At 46.1% G+C, this 23,602-nt stretch overlaps 1 protein-coding gene across 1 annotated transcript in view; it reads left to right on the top strand.

Annotated features, from left to right (window-relative positions):
* LOC311237944 (piezo-type mechanosensitive ion channel component 2-like) overlaps positions 1–23,602 on the top strand; it is a gene marked incomplete at its 5' end in the record, with an annotated part of 174,602 nt that overhangs the window by 5,809 nt on the left and 145,191 nt on the right. Inside the window, 9 exons of the mRNA XM_084325919.1 lie at positions 6,683–6,794; positions 7,044–7,096; positions 18,466–18,696; positions 19,774–19,903; positions 20,000–20,241; positions 20,657–20,805; positions 21,197–21,275; positions 21,696–21,790; positions 22,759–22,976. Of these exons, the coding sequence (XP_084182045.1) occupies positions 6,683–6,794; positions 7,044–7,096; positions 18,466–18,696; positions 19,774–19,903; positions 20,000–20,241; positions 20,657–20,805; positions 21,197–21,275; positions 21,696–21,790; positions 22,759–22,976 (1,309 nt within the window). The remainder of the gene's footprint in view (positions 1–6,682; positions 6,795–7,043; positions 7,097–18,465; positions 18,697–19,773; positions 19,904–19,999; positions 20,242–20,656; positions 20,806–21,196; positions 21,276–21,695; positions 21,791–22,758; positions 22,977–23,602) is intronic.

Here is a 23,602-nt window from a genome sequence, read left to right as displayed (position 1 = left end):
AAATAAAAAGAAGAAACATACTTTTCCCGACAGATCATCTGAGATCACTGTGTTTAAATCCAAATAATCCTCTGCCATTGTTGTAATCAGTGGCGGCGCGTATCAGACCCGGGCCGGGGGGCGGGGCCACATGACCGGGCCCTTTAAAAATCGCTCAGTCAGTATAGATTACAATTTAAAACAATGTTTGAAAGAAAAGTAACTAAAGAAAAAGTGTAATATTTAAGATTTCGTTTCTACAAAGTGTATAGAAACGAATATATATATCAGATAATGATATAACATAATATAAAGTCCAACAAACCACAAGGACGGAAACATAGCCTAATAAGATGACTAAATTTCTGACACACCATTCAGCCCCATGGATAGCCACCACCAGAGCTCAGAGCAGTATAGTCAAATTGGCTCTCCCGAGGACAGCAAGTTCTGCGCCTGCAAACTACCTGGCGTTCTATCGCCATGCTCTAAGACAAACTCTAACCTTCACCAACTTCGAAAGAGTGCCTAAGCTTAACCGTCGAAAGAAAGGGCAGGCGTTCTATCGCCATGCTCTAAGACAAACTCAAACCTTAACCAACTTGTCGCTCCACTCTTGTGTTTATAAGTACTGTCAAAAAAAACGACATATACATGTTTGCACTGTCTTTTTCTATTATAAAGTGCCTCTCACACAGTGCATAACACTTGAACAGATCAGTCATTTGATTTTAATGCAGGTGCTCGCATTATAAATCGAATGTATTATTATTAGTATAACACATGAACAGATCAGTAGGGTGCATTTGATTTGAAGCACCACGGCGGGTGTATTATACATCGAATGTATTATTATTATTATTATTATTATTATTATTATTATTATTATTATTATTATTATTATTATTATTATTATTATTATTATTATTATTATAACACATGAACAGATCAGTAGGGTGCATTTGATTTGAAGCACCACAGCGGGTGTATTATACATCGAATGTATTATTATTATTAAAACACAACACTCACCATAATGCAGGCAGCCCTGCCCTGGGCTTATTATTGTTTTTGCTTCGGTCCTCCAAAATCCATGCTCATGTCATGTTTGAAACATGTCAAATGTCCACTCGCGTTGAATGCCCACCCAACTTGAACACAGTTGCTTGCTTCATTGGCTCGTGTTGCCTCTCAACACGCGAGAGTCACCGGTTGCTTATTATTGTTTCGGTCCTCCAAAAGCCAATGTTTGAAACATGTCAAAGTTAAGCATGACTCCTGTTTATTAAAAGAAGCTTTATAGGTCGTAGGCTCCTCTTCTGGCTCATCAGTTGGTATTTCCCCGCTGCAAAGAAGTTATCCAAAGACATTTGTTTTGTTTTTGCAAACACGTGATGGCATCCCAAACGCGGAAGTGAAAGTGAAATTCCATTGGTTCTCCCAGTCCACGTGACCATTTCTAGCATTTCAATTGGCTATAGTGACAGCCATAGATATGATGAATAGATATATACAGCTTCACAAAGACACTCTGGCGTCACGACGAGTGAATATTACCTGCGGGTAAAATAATATCTCGGGGGCGGAGCCTGCTGCCTCTGCGACGGGCCCGGGCCCCCCATTGGGTCCCGACCGTCGCGGGCCCGGGGAGCCCTGCCCCTACAGCCCCCCCTGAAGCTCCGCCCCTGGTTGTAATATGTCATCTGTTCTCTAGTATTCAGTCTGGTCGTGAAGTAAAATTCTCTCTGGAAGTGAAACTGAAACTTAGCAAGGATAAGTTTAAAGGGGCAGTAAGCAAGTGGATGCCTGAACACAGAATGACACCAGTATCACTAATTACCACGGCAAGCCTATAGAAAATTATTCTATTTAATAATAATAATTATCATAAATATAATATATAAATGTACAAAAATTTAAAAAGGTAATTTTTGTTTTGTTTTTATTATATTAATAATTATTATAAATATATTTTTTCTGTTGTACCGAACTCGTACCGAACCGTGACCCCAATACCGAGGTACGTACCGAACCGTGGCTTCTGTGTACCGTTACACCCCTACTAGCTACACTGTATATAATATAGGTATACACACACACTGTTGCTATACTATACTGTAGCTACTAGCTACACTGTATATAATACAGGTATACACACACTGCTGCTATACTATACTGTGTAGAATACAGGTATATACACACACACTTATGCTATACTACACTATACTATACTGTAGAATACAGTCACTGTCAGGTATATAATAATAATAATAATAATAATAACACACACTGCTGCTATACTATACTGTAGCTACACTGTGTAGAATACAGGTACACACACACACAATCCCTCTAGCTTTAACCTCTTAAGCATGGGGCAAAAATGGGGCTATTTATTTGTTTGTTTTTGACGATTGCATACCCAAAGTAATTAGCTATTTATTATACTTTATACTTATAGCACATGCATGATGATGAGGAAGGGAGGGAAGGGGAGGAGTCAGCAGCTGCTGACATCATCACCGGTGATATCCCTGATGACATCAGTGGTGACATCACAGCCGAGAGGCGAAGAGAGTTATGGAGGAGAGCACACTACACAGAGCAGAGACACGTAAGATCACACACACACACACACACACACACACACACACACACACACACACACACACACACACACACACACACACACACACACACACACACAATGTATGTTTCAAGTCAAGTCAAGAGTTTTATTTGTCACGGCATACAAGTATACAATGAAATGCGGGTGGTCTTGCCCGCAACGATGTGCAATACAGTAGTACAACATATAATAGAATCCAATAAACAACATTGTTTGAATTATCTCTGGATCCTCTCAACTGAAGTCTGTTTGCATCTGTGTATTTGTCTGCTTGTGTGTGCGTGCGTGTGTGTGTGTGTGTGTGTGTGTGTGTGTGTGTGTGTGTGTGTGTGTGTGTGCATGTGCGTGTGTGTGTGTGTATTCCAGTTGATTTCCACCCAGGAGGCCAGCTGTAGTTCTGAGGTAAGACAAAACAGAGAAATATCCGTTGCCATGGTAATGTCTTGGTGTTATATTTGACAGCTGACAGGAGGGAATAGGCCCCATCGGGCTGGCATGGGTTAGCACCCCATTACAGCAGTGGTGCAGACTGTAAACATCTATGACAAATACAGGAAAAATACCTGTTGCCTGCAAGAGCCATATATGTAAGGAAGAATTGCTTGGTAGAGGGAGTGTGGGTTGGCAATCGAGTCAGGCGGTTGAAGTCCAGCAACGGGTTGAAAACCACAGTTTGCAGGATATCAGTAACCCTGTCACTGAGGACGAGGATGTAGATCAGGGGTGCCCAACCTTTTTTGAACCAAGATCTACTTTTTAATTTACCACCTAGCCGAGAGCTACCAGCCAAAATTTGACCTACTCTCGGCTAGTATTAGTATTAATAGTATTAGTAATACCCATTCAACATGCACATGACAGAACATATTATATGGCATATAATATTTTCTGTCATGTGCATATTGAATGGGTATATAATATAATATGATATTTTATATATCATTGTAACGGTGTAGTGTAGCAATTACAAGAATGACGAGACTCACTTCTCACGTTGGGCATGCAGGCAGCATGACCCATTTATTTCACACTCTGCATACACAGGCAACACACACACTCAATTCAATGGGCATGAGAAAACATGAGTTTACATTGCCAAAGCAAAAGTGGAACAATACAATCAAAACAAAAATTATATATGTACAATTAAAAGGGAATAGGAATGATGTGTAAATAGAGCTGTCACATTGCAACTGACAACACACTAGTGTTGTCACGATACTGGAATTTCGAACTTCGATACGATACCTTGAAAAGTATCGATATTCGATACCATTTTCGATACCACAGGGAAAAATGTTAAATCTAAAAATGTAAAACAATAAAAATAAAGATAAATATATATAAATATATACAAAATTTTGCTTTTGTTGCTGGTCGATTCTCCTCAGCTTCTCTCTGGTACTATAAGAGAAGATAAATATAACACTTTTAAAACCCTTTGTTTATCTTTAGATCAGACATTTAAAAATAACTAAATGATCTAATCTTAGAAATTAAGTAAAGTTAATAGTACTGCATGTTAAGCATAACAGATTGATTGATTGATTGAACATTTTATTAACAGATTGCAGAATGGGTACAATACAGTACGGCTCAATACACACAATTGTTAAGGGGATGCAGCCCAGAGAAAGACTTTCGTCTTGTTTACATCAGGGTCCCCCATTTTCAATTCATCATAACATTTGACATACAGATACTGTTTGTTACATCCAGATTGATTGAAAAGCTAGCCAGCTGGCCACCCCCAATCCAGCCAACCATACAAATTACGGTCTCAGCCAAATCACATCGATTTGTACAGTTAGTTAGCTAGCCATTCCATTGCGAATGAAATGGTAGGCCAGTATTAGCTAGCTAGTAGCTAACGTTAGCCAACTGAGAACGATAGCTAGCTAACCAACAGCTGCAAGCCTGCAAACAACAACGCTGTTGATATAATGAGCTATCCGTAGTAGGGCTGACCTTAAATTTTTTTTGGAATTCTAAGCTTTGGGGCCGAGATTCGATTTTAATTCGAAGCTTTGAGATACATTTTTTTTTCTTCTTTTTTTCTATATATATATATTTTTAATGTTGTGGGACTTGTACAGCACTTTGTTCAACTTTGTCAGTGCTGTAAAGTTTAAACCTTTTTAAATCTTAGACAAACAAAACACTTTGCTTTCATGAAATAAATATTGTAAGCCGTCATTTGAGGCTTTATAAAAGCAGCAGAATGAACACAAATCTGTCAGTGCCAAGTCCGACCTCATCTTAAATAACAAACAGCATTGCTTGTTGTAGTTAACAAAGAGAGGCAGAGTTGATTTAGCAAAAAAAATAAAAATCATATTTTTTTTATTTTTTTTTATAATCGAATTTTATTAATCGAGATCTACTTGAAATCAGCCCGCGATCTACCTGTCGATCACGGTCGACTGGTTGGGCACCACTGATGTAGATGGTACTGAGACCAGCTTGCTGCTCAGAGAGAACAACTGTAGGAGGATGTTCTGTCTCTGTTTAAACACTACCACAGTGTCTGCTCATTATATTATAGACTTTCTCCGGTTAAACAAGCTCAGTGATCTGTCTGCTCATTATACAGTTACAGCCATTAGGACAGCCATTCACGCTGCAGCTTGCAGCTCCTTTATTATATACATTTACATGTATATATGTTGAGTGGTTAAATTATTTAAAACGTGATTAATTTATAAACACTACTGTAGTGTCGGCTCATTATATAGACTGTCTCTGGTTAAACTACCACAGTGATCCATCTCATTATATAGACCGTCTCTGGTTAAACTACCACAGTGATCCATAAATAATAATAATAATAATTCATTTAATTTATATAGCGCTTCTCAATAACCCGAAGTCGCTGACAGTAGTCGGGAGCAGGGGTACAAACAAAGAGGCGAAAGCAAAGAAACAAAACAAAACAACAAAGAAACAAAAACAAAGGAACATGAGACCATGGGGGGAACGGGGGAGACAGCCTGGTGGCACAAAAAAAAAGAGACTAGAGACATATCAATCAGGTTGGAGGGGAGGGGGGGGTTTAGGGGTGGGGGGGGTTGAAGGCAAGGGAGAACAGGTGGGTTTTGAGGCGAGCTTTGAAGGTGGAGAGTGTAGGGGAGTCTCTGATGGACTGGGGGAGGGAGTTCCAGAGTCGGGGTGCAGTGCGAGAGAAGGCCCGATCTCCGAAGTTTTTGAGCTTGGATGTCGGGACAGTGAGGGAGGCAGTGGAGGAGGACCGGAGGGAACGGGTTGGGCGGTAGGGGAGAAGGAGATCAGTCAGGTAGGGGGGGGGCCAGGCTGTGGAGGGCTTTGAAGGTGAGGAGTAGTGTTTTAAAGTTAATGCGGTGTTTGATCGGGAGCCAGTGGAGGGAGTGGAGGACAGGAGTGATGTGTTCGCGGGACCGGGTGTTGGTGAGGAGGCGGGCGGCTGAATTTTGGACCATTTGCAGTTTATGGAGGGAGCGGGAGGTGATACCAGTGAGGAGGGAGTTGCAGTAGTCCAGGCGGGAGGAGATGAAGGCGTGAATGAGGGATTCAGCAGCGGGGGGGGAGAGGCAGTGACGGATTTTTGCGATGTTGCGGAGGTGAAAGTAGGATGTTTTGACGATGGAGCGGACGTGGGGGTCAAATGAGAGGGTGGGGTCAAGGAGGACACCAAGGTTGCGGACTAGGGGGGAGGGGGTGATGGTGGAGTCGTTGATGGTGAGTGTGATGGGTCCGGATCTGGTGAGGGTGGTTTATCTCATTATATAGACTGTCTCTGGTTAAACCACCACAGTGATCCATCTCATTATATAGACTGTCTCTGGTTAAACCACCACAGTGATCCATCTCATTATATAGACTGTCTCTGGTTAAACTACCACAGTGATCCATCTCATTATATAGACTGTCTCTGGTTAAACCACCACAGTGATCCATCTCATTATATAGACTGTCCCTGGTTAAACCACCACAGTGATCCATCTCATTATATAGACTGTCTCTGGTACACCTGCTATAACATGACACACAGCAGTGGAGGTTTCTTTTCTCACCAGACGTGTTGCTCTTGGTTTTCAGGTGCTGGTCGTATCAACCAGTCCTCCTGACTACTCCTTCAACCCACATTTCCAGACCGGAGAGTTGGGTTCGGACCTGTACTCCATGCCTCACTACTCCCTCAGCCAATCAGGTTGGTTCCTTTGACTGCAGGTTGATGGTTCAAATCCACACAACAGGTCAGATTAATTTGATCCTCTTCTCCCCTTCTCTTCCTTGCCTCCTCTCTCCTTTCCTCTCCTCCCTCCTCCTCTCCTCTCTCCAGACACAGAGGAGACAGGGCTGTTTGAGGGCTGTGTGCTGGACTGGGAGGAGGAGGAGGAGGGAGAGAGAGAGGAGAATGATGAAGAGGAGAGGAAGGAGGAGAGTGTGGCTGCTGCAGCCTTTCGGTTCCTGATGAATCAGAGCTACATCTGTGCTTTGATCGCCATGATGGTGAGATACTTCTGTCATATTGTGTCTGTTACTATGCTTGAGTAAATTGTAATAAACCAATTTTTTTGGTTAATGTAGTCCAGGCTATCTGACTAATGTAGTCCAGACTACCTCTCTCAAAAAAGCACCTACGGGAGGCTGCAATTTGAAACTGGTCCCTGTAAATGTCCAAACCCTCCCCGCCCACCCACCCAACCCCCTCCAATGTACAGTTTCTTCCCCCTCAAATGTATATACTCTCTTTTAGAAACTCTGTCTCTTAAACAGTACTGTATATTTGTATATGTTTTATGTCAAATGTCTGGATGTAACAGTACTGTTTATCTGTATGTCGTGTATGTCATAAATGTTATGATGAATTGAAAATGGGGGACCCTGATGTAAACAAGACGAAAGTCTTTCTCTGGTCTGCATCCAGAATAGAATAGAATAGAATAGAAATACTTTTATTATCCCGAGGGAAATTTGACACTGCAAATCGCTCAACATTTAAACATTTAGACAGAATAGGTCACGAATAAGAATAACAAAACAAATCAAATCAAATTGCCTAAGATAAGAGTAGAATAAAATAGAATAAAAATGGAATAAAATATACAGTAAATAAATACAGTAAAAATATACTGAGGTCTACAGTAGGTGTAACAGCACAGTGCAGCACAGGAAGATGGTAACTGTCACTCTGTGCTCAGTGATGCAGTGAGGCACAGTGATGCATTGTATAGTCTGATGGCTGTTAGAATGAAGGACTTCCTGTGCCGTTCAGTGCTGCATTTAGGTAGTGTGAGCCTGGCACTGAACATGCTCCTCCTGTCAGCCAAGTCTGTGTATAGTTGGTGGGAGGGGTTTTCCCTGATGGCCTGGAGCTTAGCAAGGCTCCTCCTCTCCGCCACCCTCGCTAGGGAGTCCAGCTCCACCCCAACCACGCTACTGGCCTTCCTGACCAGCTTATCCAGCCTGTTTGTGTCCCCTGCTCTCAGTCCGCTGCCCCAGCAGGTCACAGCGTACAAGAAGGCGCCCGCCACCACCGACTCATAGAACATAGAACCAGGGAATAAAATAAACTTTTTGGCTTACCAGCCAGGCAGATTTTTTACCAGCCAAAAATTTGAAACAGCTTTTTAGTATATCGCCATGTGTTATTTTTATTATTACTATATACAGGGCTCTACGCTAACCTTTTTCCCAGGGAGCACATGTGCTCCTAAATAAAAAAGAAATTAGGAGCACACAAAGAAATTTAGGAGCACAGTGAACATTTTTCAAGTAACAGAGTTTATTAACAAACAATTTATTACATGCATATTATACTGTGCGTGTGCATACTAAGGGTCAACATCTGTGCAATAGCACATATCACCAAAATGACACATTGGCCCATGCCTAGTAGACACAAAGGATATCGGTTGTCAAGCTGCTTTTGTATGTTGTACTGCAACATTTTGACTTTGATACAGATACAGATAGGAAAGGTAATGGAATATATTATTAGATGTCAGAACATGGAAAATTCTTTATACAATTATTGAATTCATTATAATTTAAACGCTATTGAATAATAGTTAATCAATAGTAGGGATGTCCGATATTATCGGCCTACCAATATTATCGGCCGATATTGGCCTAAAAATGTGATATCGGAAAATATCGGTATCGGTTTTCAAATGTTTTAATTTTAAAAATGTTTACATTTCTATAACCTTTATTTACCCAGGCAAGCAAGTAAGAACAAATTCTGATTTTATTTATTGTCAAAAGTATGCATAATGTTGTGTTAATTCCACAACAAGAGATATGTAATGTTAATTACCTGAAATTATTCCGTTTTTTTGGGGGGGAAACCCTGTATATATCGGTATTGTTAGGGTTTGACACCGACCCCAAACGCAACGACACAAGAGAGTAGGATTCAGAGTTGCCAAAAACAAGGGCTTGTTTATTAAGACTAAATAAACAGCACAGACTTGGAAGAGTTCAAACAAAGACTGGAATACAAGCAAGGATGAATGTTGCTGCTCTGCAGCTTCTCCCGGGATGGTAGTCAGGGGAAGCAGACGCTGACGTCAGAGCCGCTCTGCAGACTTCTCTCGGCAGGATCTCCGAGGTGGTTGCGGGACCGAGAGAGAGAGAGGGAGCGAGTTAACTCAGAGTGCAGGTGGAACAGAGCAGGTGAACAGGAGAGGTGACTTGTACCCGAAAACAGAGTTATCCAAGTGACTGAATCTTCGGTGTAAATACACACTGTGAGTAACGTTCAAAACACAATCCCAAGTGATAGATATTTAACTAAACACTGTGAGCGAAGTCCCAAAAATACAAATCCAATGTGATAATATCTTCGGTGTGTAAACACACAGTGGGAGATGTTAGGCCAAAATATTATCCCAATGAAACAATCCAAAAAAGGCTAAACGCTGGGTGAGTGACTGTCTGATAAAAAGCTGGAAATCTTCAGTGTTATATAAACACACGAAAAACGGAATTGGATCAAAGACAGTCATAAAAAACTCACCCAGGCGTTGTGCGTAAAGAGCGTTGGAACAGAATGGAGCGAGCGCGTCGCCTCGGGGAAAGGGTGTCCAAGAGGAATGCTTCTTGAATATCCTGGAGGCAAAGCACAGGGAAACAACAGCAGGCAGCAGGAACGGCGAATGCAACTGAAATATCAAAACGATCCAACAAAACTTGAATGGGGAAACGGGGTATAAATAATACGGGAATGCTTAATTGACAAGCAGTGACAGCTGAGGGATGTGATTGATAAGCGTGTGGACGGGGGAGAACCAATCAACGACGTCTCTGGGAAGAAGCGTGTGAATAGGGGAATGAAATGATTAACAGAAAACAAATGGAAAAGAGCGAGTAGGCTTAAAGGAACAGAGCGAGTAAGTGAGCAAAGGACAAAAACCTCACAGTACCCCCCCCTCCACGGGAGCCACCCGGCGACCAGGCCGACCCGGCTCGTCAGGATGGGCACGATGGAAGTCAGTGATCAAGCCGGGATCCACGATGAGCTGCCGGGAGACCCAGCTACGCTCCTCAGGGCCGTAACCCTCCCAGTCCACCAGGTATTGGAACCCCCGGCCCCGCCGACGAACGCCCATCAACCGGCGGACCTGCCACTGGGGGTGACCATCCACCAACACGGGAGGCGGAGGATCAGGAGCTGGAGGCATAAGGGGACTGAGGGAGACGGGCTTAACCCGGGAGACATGGAACACGGGGTGAATGTGCATGGACGCAGGACGTTTCAGGCGTAGGGCCGCCGGACTGAGTACCTTCAGGACCTCGAAAGGTCCGACGAAACGGGGGTTGAGCTTCTTGGCCGAGGACCGAAGCGGGAGGTCCTTTGCGGAGAGCCACACCCTCTGCCCAGGGAGGTAAGTCGGCGCAGGAACCCGGCGCCGGTCGGCACCACGACAGGCGCGCTCAGATGTCCGGAGCAGCGCGGTCCTGGTGATCTCCCAAACTCGTCGGCAGCGGTCGAGGTGGTCCTGCACGGAGGGAACTGCCACTTCCGCCTCCTGTGCGGGGAAAAGAGGGGGTTGGTAGCCCAGGGAAACCTCAAATGGTGAGAGGCCGGTGGCGGAACTGACCATTGAATTGATGGAGTATTCAACCCAGGGAAGGAAACGGCTCCAGGATGCCGGTCTCTCGGCTGCCACACACCGAAGAGCAGACTCCACGCTCTGGTTCATCCTCTCCGTCTGTCCGTTAGTCTGGGGATGATAACCAGAGGAAAGACTGACCGTCGCCCCCAATCCCTTGCAAAAGGCCCGCCATACCTGGGAGGTGAACTGGGGCCCCCGGTCAGAGACGATGTCCTGGGGAAACCCATGAAGGCGGAACACGTGGTGAGTTAGGAGGTCCGCCGTCTCGGCCGCCGAGGGAAGCTTGGAAAGGGCCACGAGGTGAACCCCCTTGCTGAATCGATCCACCACGGTCAGAAGGCAAGTGTTCCCCTGGGAGGAGGGAAGACCTGTGACGAAGTCTAGCGCCACATGTGACCAAGGACGGCTTGGAACGGGAAGTGGCTGTAAGAGCCCGGAGGGTGCCTGGTGTGAGGCCTTGCTGCGGGCACAGACCGCGCAGGCCAATACGAACTCCTTGACGTCGTTCCGCATGGTGGGCCACCAGAAACGACGAGCCAGGAAGGAGAACGTGCGATGGACGCCAGGGTGGCAGGCGAACCGGCTGGTATGGCCCCAAAGCAGTACCCGGGACCGGACAGAGTCGGGGACAAAGAGACGATGAATAGGAACGTTGCTTGGAGCACGCTGGAAGCGTAGGGCACGTCTAACCACTCCCTCGATGCCCAAGGTGATGGCTCCAACCACTCGGGGCTCCGGGAGGATGGGAGTAGGGTCCTCAGAGGGTGGAGCCCCCTTGGAGTGTAACCGGGACAGGGAGTCGGCCTTCGTGTTGCGGGAACCGGGGCGGAAGGTCAGCGAGAAGTCAAACCGACTGAGGAAACTGGCCCATCTCGCCTGCCGACCGTTGAGGCGCCTGGAAGCGCGGATGAACGTCAGGTTCTTGTGGTCCGTCCAGATGGTAAAAGGCTCCTCGGCCCCCTCTAGCCCATGACGCCACTCCTCCAACGCAGCCACGACCGCCAGCAGCTCCCGATTGCCGGTGTCGTAGTTCCTCTCGGCAGGGAGGAAACGACGCGAGTAGAAGGCGCAAGGATGTACCTTCTGGTCCGAAAGAGAACGTTGGGATAGGACAGCGCCCAGTCCAGTATCCGAGGCGTCCACCTCCACAATGAACTGTCTCTTGGGGTCAGGGTGGAGCAGGATAGGGGCGGAAGTGAACCTCTTCTTGAGGGAGCGGAACGCAGCACATGCCGCTGGGGACCAGTCGAACGGCAGAGCGGGGGAGGTCAGCTTGGTAAGTGGCTCCGCCACTTGACTGTAGTTCCGGATGAACCTTCGGTAGAAGTTGGCGAACCCGAGGAAACTCTGTAACTCCTTCCGAGTGGTGGGTTCAGGCCAATCCTCCACAGCTTGGATCTTGCGAGGATCCGCTCGGGTCAAGCCCTTCTCAACGATGAAGCCCAGGTAGTCGACGGAGTCGGAGTGGAAACGGCACTTCTCCGCCTTGACGAAGAGCCGATTGTGGAGGAGGCGCTCCAGCACACGGCGGACATGCTGGATGTGTTCCTCGAGGGTCCTGGAGAAGATGAGGATGTCGTCCAGGTACACCACCACGAACACCTCCAGCATGTCACGAAGGACGTCGTTCATGAGTGCCTGGAATACCGCCGGGGCGTTGGTGAGGCCGAACGGCATCACTAGGTACTCGTAGTGGCCCCTGGGGGTCTTGAAGGCGGTCTTCCATTCATCGCCCTCACGGATACGGACAAGATGGTAGGCACTCCGGAGGTCCAACTTGGTGAAGACGGAGGCCTGGGTCAGTGGCTCGAAGGTGGAGTTCATGAGAGGTAGAGGGTACTTGTTCTTGATGGTGATCTCGTTGAGCTGGCGATAGTCGATGCAGGGTCGCAGGTCCCCATCCTTCTTACCAACAAAGAAGAAACCGGCCGCCACCGGGGAGGAGGAAGGCCGAATGAGTCCTGCTTCCAATGACTCAGAGATGTAGAGATCCATCGCCTTCTTCTCCGGAACGGTCAGACTGTAGAGGCGGCTGCCGGGAAGGGGAGCCCCTTGGCGGAGGTCGATGGCGCCGTCATAGGGGCGGTGAGGTGGAAGGGCCTGAGCCCTGGATTTACTGAAAACCTCCAAGAGGTCGTGGTACTCGGGAGGTATGGACGAGAGGTCCGGAGGCGACTCACCAGCGGGCCTCGGGGGCGGGGGACAGGACGCCGCCTGCAGACACAGGGCGTGACAGGAGGAGCTCCAGCCCTTGATGGTACCGGAGGACCAGGCAATGTGGGGCTCGTGCAGCGCGAGCCAGGGCCTACCCAGGACCACCGGGACAAGGGGGGATTGGGTGATGAGGAACTGGATTCTCTCGACGTGGTTCCCAGCGATGGTCAGCACGACTGGGCCGGTGCGTTGAGAGATGTCGGCCAGGCGGTGTTGGTCCAACGAAAAGATCTCCAAGGGCCTCACAAGGTCCTCAAGTGGAATGTTGGCTCGGGTAGCAAACTCGAAGTCGAGGAAATTCTCGTCTGCCCCAGAGTCGATGAGGGCCTCCACCGTGGCTCGTTGGTCCCCCCAGGCCAGGGTGACGCTCATCAGATGGTCAGGTGGTGCGCGGCTCTGGGAATGGGAAAAACGGCTCACCAGGATTTCCCGGGGTCTCGGCGAGCCTGATCTTTTGGCCGGGTGGGGCAGTCGGCGATTCGGTGTCCTTCCCTTCCGCAGTAGAGGCAGAGACCGGACCTGAGCCTTGCCTCACGCTCCGCCTGGCTCAGATGAGAGCGTCCCAGCTGCATGGGTTCCTCCTCGCGAACCGAACGGGAGGGCCCGCTACCACCAGTTGTGTTGAGGACAGGGCGTCCAGGAGTGACGTCATGCGTCCGGGGAATCTGGGGTACCTCAGGAGGTAACAGTCGGGTCCTCTCGCGCCTTCTCTCCTGGAGGCGTCCGTCGATGCGGATGACGAGGCTAAACAGGTCCTCGAGGGAGTCGGGCACCTCCCGGGTAGCGAGCTGGTCCCGGACTGCGTCACTGAGCCCCCTCAAGAAGGTTAGGCGAAGTGCAGGGTCGTTCCATCCACTCTCCACCGCCGCCAGTCGAAACTCCAGGACGTAGTCAATTACCCTGCCGCTCCCCTGTCGGAAGGTCCCCAACCGGGCTCCAGGGTCCAGACCTCGGGCTGGATGGTGGAATACTCTGCGGAGCTCCGCCACGAAGTCTGGATAGGAGAAAACAAAATCTGCATCCATTGCCCAGGAGGAAGTGACCCACTGGGCAGCATGGCCTGAAAGCAAGTTCATCATATAGGCCACTTGGGACCCTCTAGCAGTAAAACGGCTTGGTTGATGACGGAAAACCAACTCACATTGCATGATGAATGTGGCACACTCCTCGGGATTGCCGTCGAACAGCCGTGGGACGGAGAGACGGGGTTCCCGAGGTGCGGGATCTGCTGGGGCTGCGGGGAATGCTCCTGAAGGATGTGAGGGAAGTAAAGCATTAACGGTGTCGCTCAGCGAGTGAAGCTGAACGAGAATACCAGATTGTTGTCCCGCCAGAACGGCCAGTGACCCTTGAATAGGCAGGACCTGTTCCCTGAGATCCTGCACCGCAGCCGCAGCCCTCTCTAGTTGGTGGCTGTGATCCTTGGTCAACTCGACTTGAATAGCAAGTGCGGTTCTGACCCTCTCTGTGTCGGCTGGGGTCGTCATTTTGGTTGGATCGTAATGTTAGGGTTTGACACCGACCCCAAACGCAACGACACAAGAGAGTAGGATTCAGAGTTGCCAAAAACAAGGGCTTGTTTATTAAGACTAAATAAACAGCACAGACTTGGAAGAGTTCAAACAAAGACTGGAATACAAGCAAGGATGAATGTTGCTGCTCTGCAGCTTCTCCCGGGATGGTAGTCAGGGGAAGCAGACGCTGACGTCAGAGCCGCTCTGCAGACTTCTCTCGGCAAAATCTCCGAGGTGGTTGCGGGACCGAGAGAGAGAGAGGGAGCGAGTTAACTCAGAGTGCAGGTGGAACAGAGCAGGTGAACAGGAGAGGTGACTTGTACCCGAAAACAGAGTTATCCAAGTGACTGAATCTTCGGTGTAAATACACACTGTGAGTAACGTTCAAAACACAATCCCAAGTGATAGATATCTTCGGTGCAAAATAAACACTGTGAGCGAAGTCCCAAAAATACAAATCCAATGTGATAATATCTTCGTGTGTAAACACACAGTGGGAGATGTTAGGCCAAAATATTATCCCAATGAAACAATCCAAAAAAGGCTAAACGCTGGGTGAGTGACTGTCTGATAAAAAGCTGGAAATCTTCAGTGTTATATAAACACACGAAAAACGGAATTGGATCAAAGACAGTCATAAAAAACTCACCCAGGCGTTGTGCGTAAAGAGCGTTGGAACAGAATGGAGCGAGCGCGTCGCCTCGGGGAAAGGGTGTCCAAGAGGAATGCTTCTTGAATATCCTGGAGGCAAAGCACAGGGAAACAACAGCAGGCAGCAGGAACGGCGAATGCAACTGAAATATCAAAACGATCCAACAAAACTTGAATGGGGAAACGGGGTATAAATAATACGGGAATGCTTAATTGACAAGCAGTGACAGCTGAGGGATGTGATTGATAAGCGTGTGGACGGGGGAGAACCAATCAACGACGTCTCTGGGAAGAAGCGTGTGAATAGGGGAATGAAATGATTAACAGAAAACAAATGGAAAAGAGCGAGTAGGCTTAAAGGAACAGAGCGAGTAAGTGAGCAAAGGACAAAAACCTCACAGGTATCGGTTGATATCGGTATCGGAAATTAAGAGTTGGACAATATCGGTATATCGGTATCGGTAAAAAAGCCAATATCGAGCATCCCTATCAATAGTAATTAATACAATTATTCTGTTACAGCTACTGAGCTATATACTATAGCTACTGTCCATCAATATCTTCCTTTTGAATTAAATAGGTTCAGGAGAGAGATGTAGAGAGAGGGAGAGAGCGAGACACACACACACACACGCGCGCGCGCACACACACACACACACACACACACACACACACACACACATACTTCAAAATTGCGAGAGTAACACCCCTGCACAAAAAGGGCAGCAAATTAGACCCGGGTAACTACCGCCCTGTTTCTATCCTTACATCCATCTCGAAAGTCATGGAAAAAATAGTATACGAACAGATCGAAAAGTACCTCGCGGAAAAAAATCTAATCTACGAATTCCAATCTGGCTTCAGAACATCCCACTCCACGGACACATGCCTTCTCTACTTGAACGACCACATCAAACAAGAGGTGGACGCGGGCAAATATTGCGGCATGGTCATGCTGGACCTACAAAAGGCCTTCGACACTGTCAATCACACCATTCTGATTGACAAGCTAAAAGCAATTGGTTTTTTTGATAGTTTATCAGTGAGCTGGATACAATCCTACCTGGAGGGGAGGGAACAGATGGTGGAAGTAAACGGTACCCTATCCCCCCCCCTCACAGTGAGCTGTGGTGTTCCACAAGGAAGCATACTAGGACCGCTACTATTCCTAATTTATGCAAATGACATGTCGTCAGCTTGTGACTGCAACTTGTTCCTGTTTGCGGACGACTCAGCCCTGCTGGTCTCTGACAAGAACAAGTTACAGGTTGAAAAAGCCCTCAGCTCGGAACTAGGCAAAATCTGCATATGGCTCGCCGACAACAAACTATCATTACACATGGGCAAAACAGAGTCCATTCTCTTCGGTTCAAATAACAAACTCAGCAAGACCGACGGCTTCTCGGTTGCAGTGGGTGACAATATTATCACAAGGAAAGATGAAATTACCTACCTGGGTTCCATCCTAGAGGCTAATCTTTCCTGTGACAAAATGGCATCCAATGTAATAAAAAAAGTCAACCAACGAACGCGATTCTTGTACCGGATCTCCTCTCTGGTAAACAAGAATACCCTGAAGACTCTAGCAGGAGCACTCATTCAAGGGTACTACGACTATGCTTGCACCTCATGGTACCAAAGCACCTCAAAGGCACTAAAAAACAAATTACAAACATCTCAAAACAAGCTAGTCAGACTACTGCTTGACCTAACTCCTAGAACCCACCTCACCCCTGCCCACTTTGACAACCTAGGATGGCTTAGAGTAGACGACAGAGTACAGCAACTTGCAATGGGCCTGGTCTACAAGATACACTACGCGACCAAGGTACCCATGTACATGTCAAAATACTTCCCAAAGGTCAGTGAATACCACGATCACAACACCAGAGGGAGCTCCACAAATCATGTAAAACCCAGATTCGGCTCAAACAAGGGACTAAACACGTTTCGCAATTATGCCACATCAAGGTGGAACGCCCTACCTAAAGCTGTAAAGGAATGTGAATCACTACCCACTTTCAAAAACACTCTCAAAAAACACCTACGTGAGACTGCAATTCGAAACTGGCCCCTACAAATGTCCTAACCTAGTTGTACAGTAAATGACCAAGTAAGGCTTTGTCAGTATTCCAATGTACAGTGTAAAATGTGTGTGTGTCCCCTACCCAACCCCCCCCCCCCCACCTCCAATGTACAGCCCTCACCCAACCCACCCAACCCCACCCCACCCACCCAACCTCCTCCAATGTACAGTTTCTACGCCAAATGTATATTCACTCTTTTTCTGGACACTTTTGTATCACAAACAGTACTGTATTTGCAAATCTGATATGTTATAAATGTATAGATGTAGCAGTACTGTCTATCTGTATGTCATGTATGTCATATATGTTATGATGAATTGAAAATGGGGGACCCTGATGTAAACAAGACAAAAGTCTTTCTCTGGTCTGCATCCCCTTAACAATTGTATGTATTGAACTGTACTGTACCCATTCTGCAATCTGTTAATAAACTTTTCAATCAATCAATCAATTACACACACACACACACACACACACACAGAGATAGACGGAGAGAGACAGAGATTCTCAGCCCTCCCTTCCCGCACTATGCCTCTGAGCGTCCCCAGTGATTAGCGTTAGCAGTAGTTAGCGTTAGCAGGTTAGCTTAGTTGGAGTACTTAGTTAGCAGATAACATTACAGTAGTTATTGTTTTTTAGCGCAACGTGGGTATACAGGACTGGCGAGGATGCAAAGCATGTTGGAACCGCTGCTCGCGGAGTTTTCGTTGCACATAGAAGCAGACTGAGATGAGTTGTTACAGAGCTGATCCACGCTGCTCCGTGTCTATTATAAAATGACAATTGTGCAGTTGTTGACACGCCCACTACACAAGACGATTTACTCGCACACTGTGCTCCTAAATGATTTTTCCGGTTCGCACAAATCTAATTTTAGAGGCAAATGCGAGTGAAATGCTTGCACTGTATTACCCTGATATAATACTCTAATATGCTCATATGGCTCCCAATTATTTTACACGCCAGAGTGGCTGAGTAGCCTCTGTAATTTACCAGCCAAAGAGGAAATATACACGCCATTGGCGTTGGGCGGGTGCTTATTTTGTTCCTTGTCTGCATCCCCTTAACAATTGTGTGTATTGAGCCGTACTGTATTGTACCCATTCTGCAATCTGTTAATAAAGTTTTCAATCAATCAAACCTGGCTAATGTCGTCCAGGCTATCTGACTAAGGTAGTCCAGACTACCTGGCTAATGTAGTCCAGGCTACCTGGTTAATGTAGTCCAGGCTACCTGGCTAATGTAGTCCAGGCTACTTGGGCCTGGTGTATAACATGTGTGTCTATGTTTAGGCGTGGTCTATAACGTATGTGTCATGGCTGACCTGTGCCCTCCTGCTGTGGTCCTGTGCTCTGTGGATGCTGCGAGATCGCCGTCGCTACACTATGATGTCATCACCATGGCTGGTCGCCTATGGCAACCTGCTCCTTATACTCCAGTACATCTATAGCTTCCCAGCGATAGAACCAGTTCCTGGGCTCTTCCTGAAGAAAGACGTTCCCTGTAGGGAACTGGCCTCCAAGGTAACATTAACCAGGTCCTAGATATTATCCTTTATCCTGTAGAGAACTGGCCTCCAAGATAACATTAATCAGGTCCTAGATATTATCCTTTAACTTGTAGAGAACTCGCATCCAAGTCCTACAGATGGAGCTGACAGATCTGTCGACCATTCTACCGTCGGCAATATGCGGCACCGATGCGGTTGATTTTAATGTAATTTCTTGATGAAGTGCTGTTCTGTTATATGCCACCAGGAGGCGCAAAGCCTGACAGAATGCTGTGATGTCATGTTTCCGAATTGTAGCATTGATAGGATAGCCACAGTTCGTTCAGAAATAGGTCTCGAAAGCCATAGCACACGATGAAGAATGTAATATCAATATGACATTCATAACTTATGATGATGAAGTTAAGATAAGCTTTCTCTAAGGCTTTTGAAAGACAGTTCAGTCAGTATGTTCTTCCTGTGCCCCAGGACAGTATTTCTGAGGACAGTTCAGTCAGAATGTTCTTCCTGTGCCCCAGGACAGTTCAGTCAGTATGTTCTTCCTGTGCCCCAGGACAGTTCAGTCAGTATGTTCTTCCTGTGCCCCAGGACAGTTCAGTCAGTATGTTCTTCCTGTGCCCCAGGACAGTTCAGTCAGTATGTTCTTCCTGTGCCCCAGGACAGTTCAGTCAGTATGTTCTTCCTGTGCCCCAGGACAGTTCAGTCAGTATGTTCTTCCTGTGCCCCAGGACAGTTCAGTCAGTATGTTCTTCCTGTGCCCCAGGACAGTTCAGTCAGTATGTTCTTCTTGTGCCCCAGGACAGTTCATGTGATATTTGTGAACATGCACCACTCTCTCCTGAAGCTAGACAACAACTAGAGTTGTGTCTGTTGTGGTTCTAGATCATGTAAGCTGATTATGTTTTTAGATTGTGTGATCTGGTTGTGTTTTTACATCATGTGATCTCGTTGTGTTTCTAGATCATGTGACCTGGTTGTGGGTTTAGATCGTGTGATCTCGTTGTGTTTCTAGATCATGTGATCTGGTTGTGGGTTTAGATCGTGTGATCTCGTTGTGTTTCTAGATCATGTGACCTGGTTGTGTTTTTAGATTGTGTGTCTGCTGACGTTTTGGCTGCTGCTGCGACAGTCGCTGACTGAGAAGGCAAACAGACAGACAGACAGAGAGACAAATGGACAGACGGATGAACACCTGGCTTCTATCACTGTACATTGCGAGGGTAAGACACCTGTCTGTCTGTCTGGATATATATCTGTCTAATTATTGTATTTATGAATTGACTGACTGACTGAGTTTTTTCTTGTCTTTTATCCAGATGAGGAGGAGAAGGAGAGACAGGAGGAGAAGCAGGTGGAGGCGGAGGAGTTTCTGCTGGGAGGGGCGGGGGGAGGGGGGAGTCAGATGGAGGCTCTGGTCGCTGTGGTAGCCAGGATGTTTGTCAAGTACTGGATCTACGTGTGTGGCACAATGTTCTTCTTTGTTTCCTTCGAGGGAAGAATCGTCATGTACAAGATCATCTACATGATGATGTTCCTCAGCTGTGTGGCTCTTTACCAGGTAATAATATATAACAATGACTGAAATCTACCCGATCTACACACAGTGCACACAAAGTAGATCTAAGCGAGCCCCAGTCAGTTTATCTCCACTAACTTCCCTGTTGAAAAAGTCTCTCTCTCTCTCTCTCTCTCTCTCTCTCTCTCTCTCTCTCTCTCTCTCTCTCTCTCTCTCTCTCTCTCTCTCTCTCTCTCTCGCTCTCTCTCTCTCACACATTTTTCTCATCATGAAGGAAACGTCAAGTTTGGGGCAACATGTTACTACATGTCTCCTGTTAGTCAAACGTACAGTGTAAATGTATGTAGGACATCTCGTGTCAATCAGACTCACAGTAATAACTCTTCTTAATATCTCTCTCTCTCTCTCTCTCTCTCTCTCTCTCTCGCTCTCTCTCTCTCTCTCTCTCTCTCTCCAGTTGAACTACGAGCGTTGGCGTACTGTGTTGCGATATTTCTGGGTGGGGGTGGTGGTTTACTCTATGCTGGTGTTGATCCTGGTCTATACCTTCCAGTTCCCCACCTCGCCTGACACCTGGAGCTACTACACTGGTCTCAGTACACACAGGTACTATTACTACCTCAGTACACACAGGTACTACTACTACCTCAGTACACACAGGTACTACTACTACCTCAGTACACACAGGTACTACTACTACCTCAGTACACACAGGTACTACTACTACCTCAGTACACACAGGTACTACTACTACCTCAGTACACACAGGTACTACTACTACCTCAGTACACACAGGTACTACTACTACCTCAGTACACACAGGTACTACTACTACCTCAGTACACACAGGTACTACTACTACCTCAGTATGCACAGGTACTACTACTACCTCAGTACACACAGGTACTACTATTATTACTATCTCGACCCCCTCTACATCTCTCTCTTCTCTCTCTGTCTCTCTATGTCTCTCCTTCTATGTCTCTCTCTTTCTCAGGTTAGAAGATGTTGGTCTTGAGAAGTTCTCTGTTCCTGTCCTCTTCACTAAGATCTTCATTCCTGCTGCTTTCCTATTGGTCAGCAAACACACGCATGCACACACACGCACGCACGCACACACACACACACACACACACACACACACACACACACACACACACACACACACACACAATACACACACACACACACACACACACACACACACACACACACACACACACATACACACACGCATTGTTACCTGAAGAGGGAATCATCCAGAGGTAAGCATACAAGGTAAGCATAAGATAACTAGGGTAAGTAATATACACATAATTCCATATCCTATAGGATGCATCAAACCATAACTAAGGTAAGTGATTCATATCAAACATATTTTCATTTTTATTTTATTTTGTATACATGTTTACATTCACATTATCTTAATTTCACAGGTCAAATGAATCAATTTAAGTGAATTGTGGCTCCAACACTATAATCCTGTGTGTGTACAGGTGTGTATTCTCCATCTCCACTACTTCCATCAGCCGTTCCTGCAACTAACTGACCTCAAGACTGTAGTGGACACACACAACAGTACTATTACCAGGTAACACACACACACACACACACACACACACACACACACACACACACACACACACACACACACACACACACACACACACACCACACACACACACACACACACACACACACACACACACACACACACAATCACTATTCCAAGGTAACACACATACACACACACTTAAGCACACACTTGACTTTGAATATTTCAGCTAATGACGTTTGGCTATTTTAAAACTTTTTTATAGTCTAACGTTTGGCTACTTTTTAACTTTTTTATAGTCTAACATTTGGCTACCTAATTGAACATAGAGAGAGAGAAAGAGAGGGAAAGACGGGCTTAGCCCCTCCCATTCTTCACTATTGGAACTCCACAAAAAACTAAACTGATGTTGCGTAATTACAGTAGAGTATATTTCTCCACTGTGAGCATTTTCAGGGTTAGTTTAGCTTAGCTTAGCTTAGATAATGTTAGCAGCTAACGTTAGTTTAGGTTTTTACCATGACGTGGGCATAGAGGAATGGCGAGGATGCAAAGCATGTTAGACGCATTGGACCCATTGGCGTTTTCACTGCACATAGAAACAGCGCAACTCGCGAAATGAGTTGTCACAGGGATGTTGAACGCAGGGCTGAATAGATCAATTCGCGCTGGTCTGTGTCTATTATGAAATAACAATTGCGCGTCATTGGAATTGTGATTATTTTCGAACTGGGTCTTGATGTACCGAAATGTGGCACTGATTGATCTAATGTGAATCGGTACTACCGATGTAATTTGCCTAAACAGCACTATTACCAGGTACTGTAACACACACACACACACACACACACACACACACACACACACACACACACACACACACACACTCAGAATAACCTGAACTCCTGATTCATACCATTTCAACTGAACTGAGGTGTGAAAACAGATACACTTTAGATATACCGGTAGACCCTAAACCTTTCTATCTGTGTGTCTGTCTCCAGGCTGGTCCATTCAGAAGGCAGTCTGGTCGACCTGTCATTGGTCAAACCCTCTCTATGTCTGGGGGAAGAGATGGGGTGGAGGGGGGAGGAGAGGAGAAGAGAAAGGAAGCAGCTGGTAGAGGAAGTGAAGTATGAGGAGCAGGAGGTAGACGAGGAGGAGGAAGAAGAGGAGGAGCCCTACATGGCTGGCCGGGAAACCCCCTCTGAGAAGATGATAGGTAGGTTAACTCCCTCTGAGGATATGATAGGTAGGTTAACTCCCTCTGAGGATATGATAGCAGGGTTCGCACAAAGTCATTAAAGTGCAATTTTCTTTTTAAAGTCAAGGCCTGGAATTCCTCGAAAACAGCAAATCTTTTAACAACGTGCTTAAAAAGTCATTGAAATTCAAATCAACCATTCACATTGACATTTTTGTTCATCCATGATCAAATTGTTCTGAATCAAGAAATTGTTTTTTTTGTTCTGTTGAGTCGCTGTAAAATATATATTTTAACATAATCTTCCTTGAGGTTGACATTTTAAAACAGGTCAATTTGAAGATTAAACATCTGAGACTAAACATCTTTCAACAAGTCTGTTCACTACTCACTCACTGTACTGAATCACAATACTGTGACTATTGCATTACAATTTAGTTATATTACCGTGTTTATGCTGCCAGTTACATACACTACACCTGCACTGTAATTATTAAACTGTGATTATTATAACTTGGTGCTATGTATAATTGTTTTGACTGCTACTTTGCACACACTACATCCATACTGTGATTGTCATGTTGTAATTTAGTGCTATTTTTACCGTTGTTTCCGTTGCTGATTTGCACACAACTTCACCTACA

This window comes from Notolepis coatsorum (genome assembly GCF_963971535.1).
Source record: "Notolepis coatsorum genome assembly, chromosome: 12".
Taxonomy (NCBI): Eukaryota; Metazoa; Chordata; class Actinopteri; order Aulopiformes; family Paralepididae; genus Notolepis; species Notolepis coatsorum.
The sequence above is the reverse complement of the archived record's forward strand: the minus strand, read 5'-3'. Positions and strand labels throughout refer to the sequence as shown.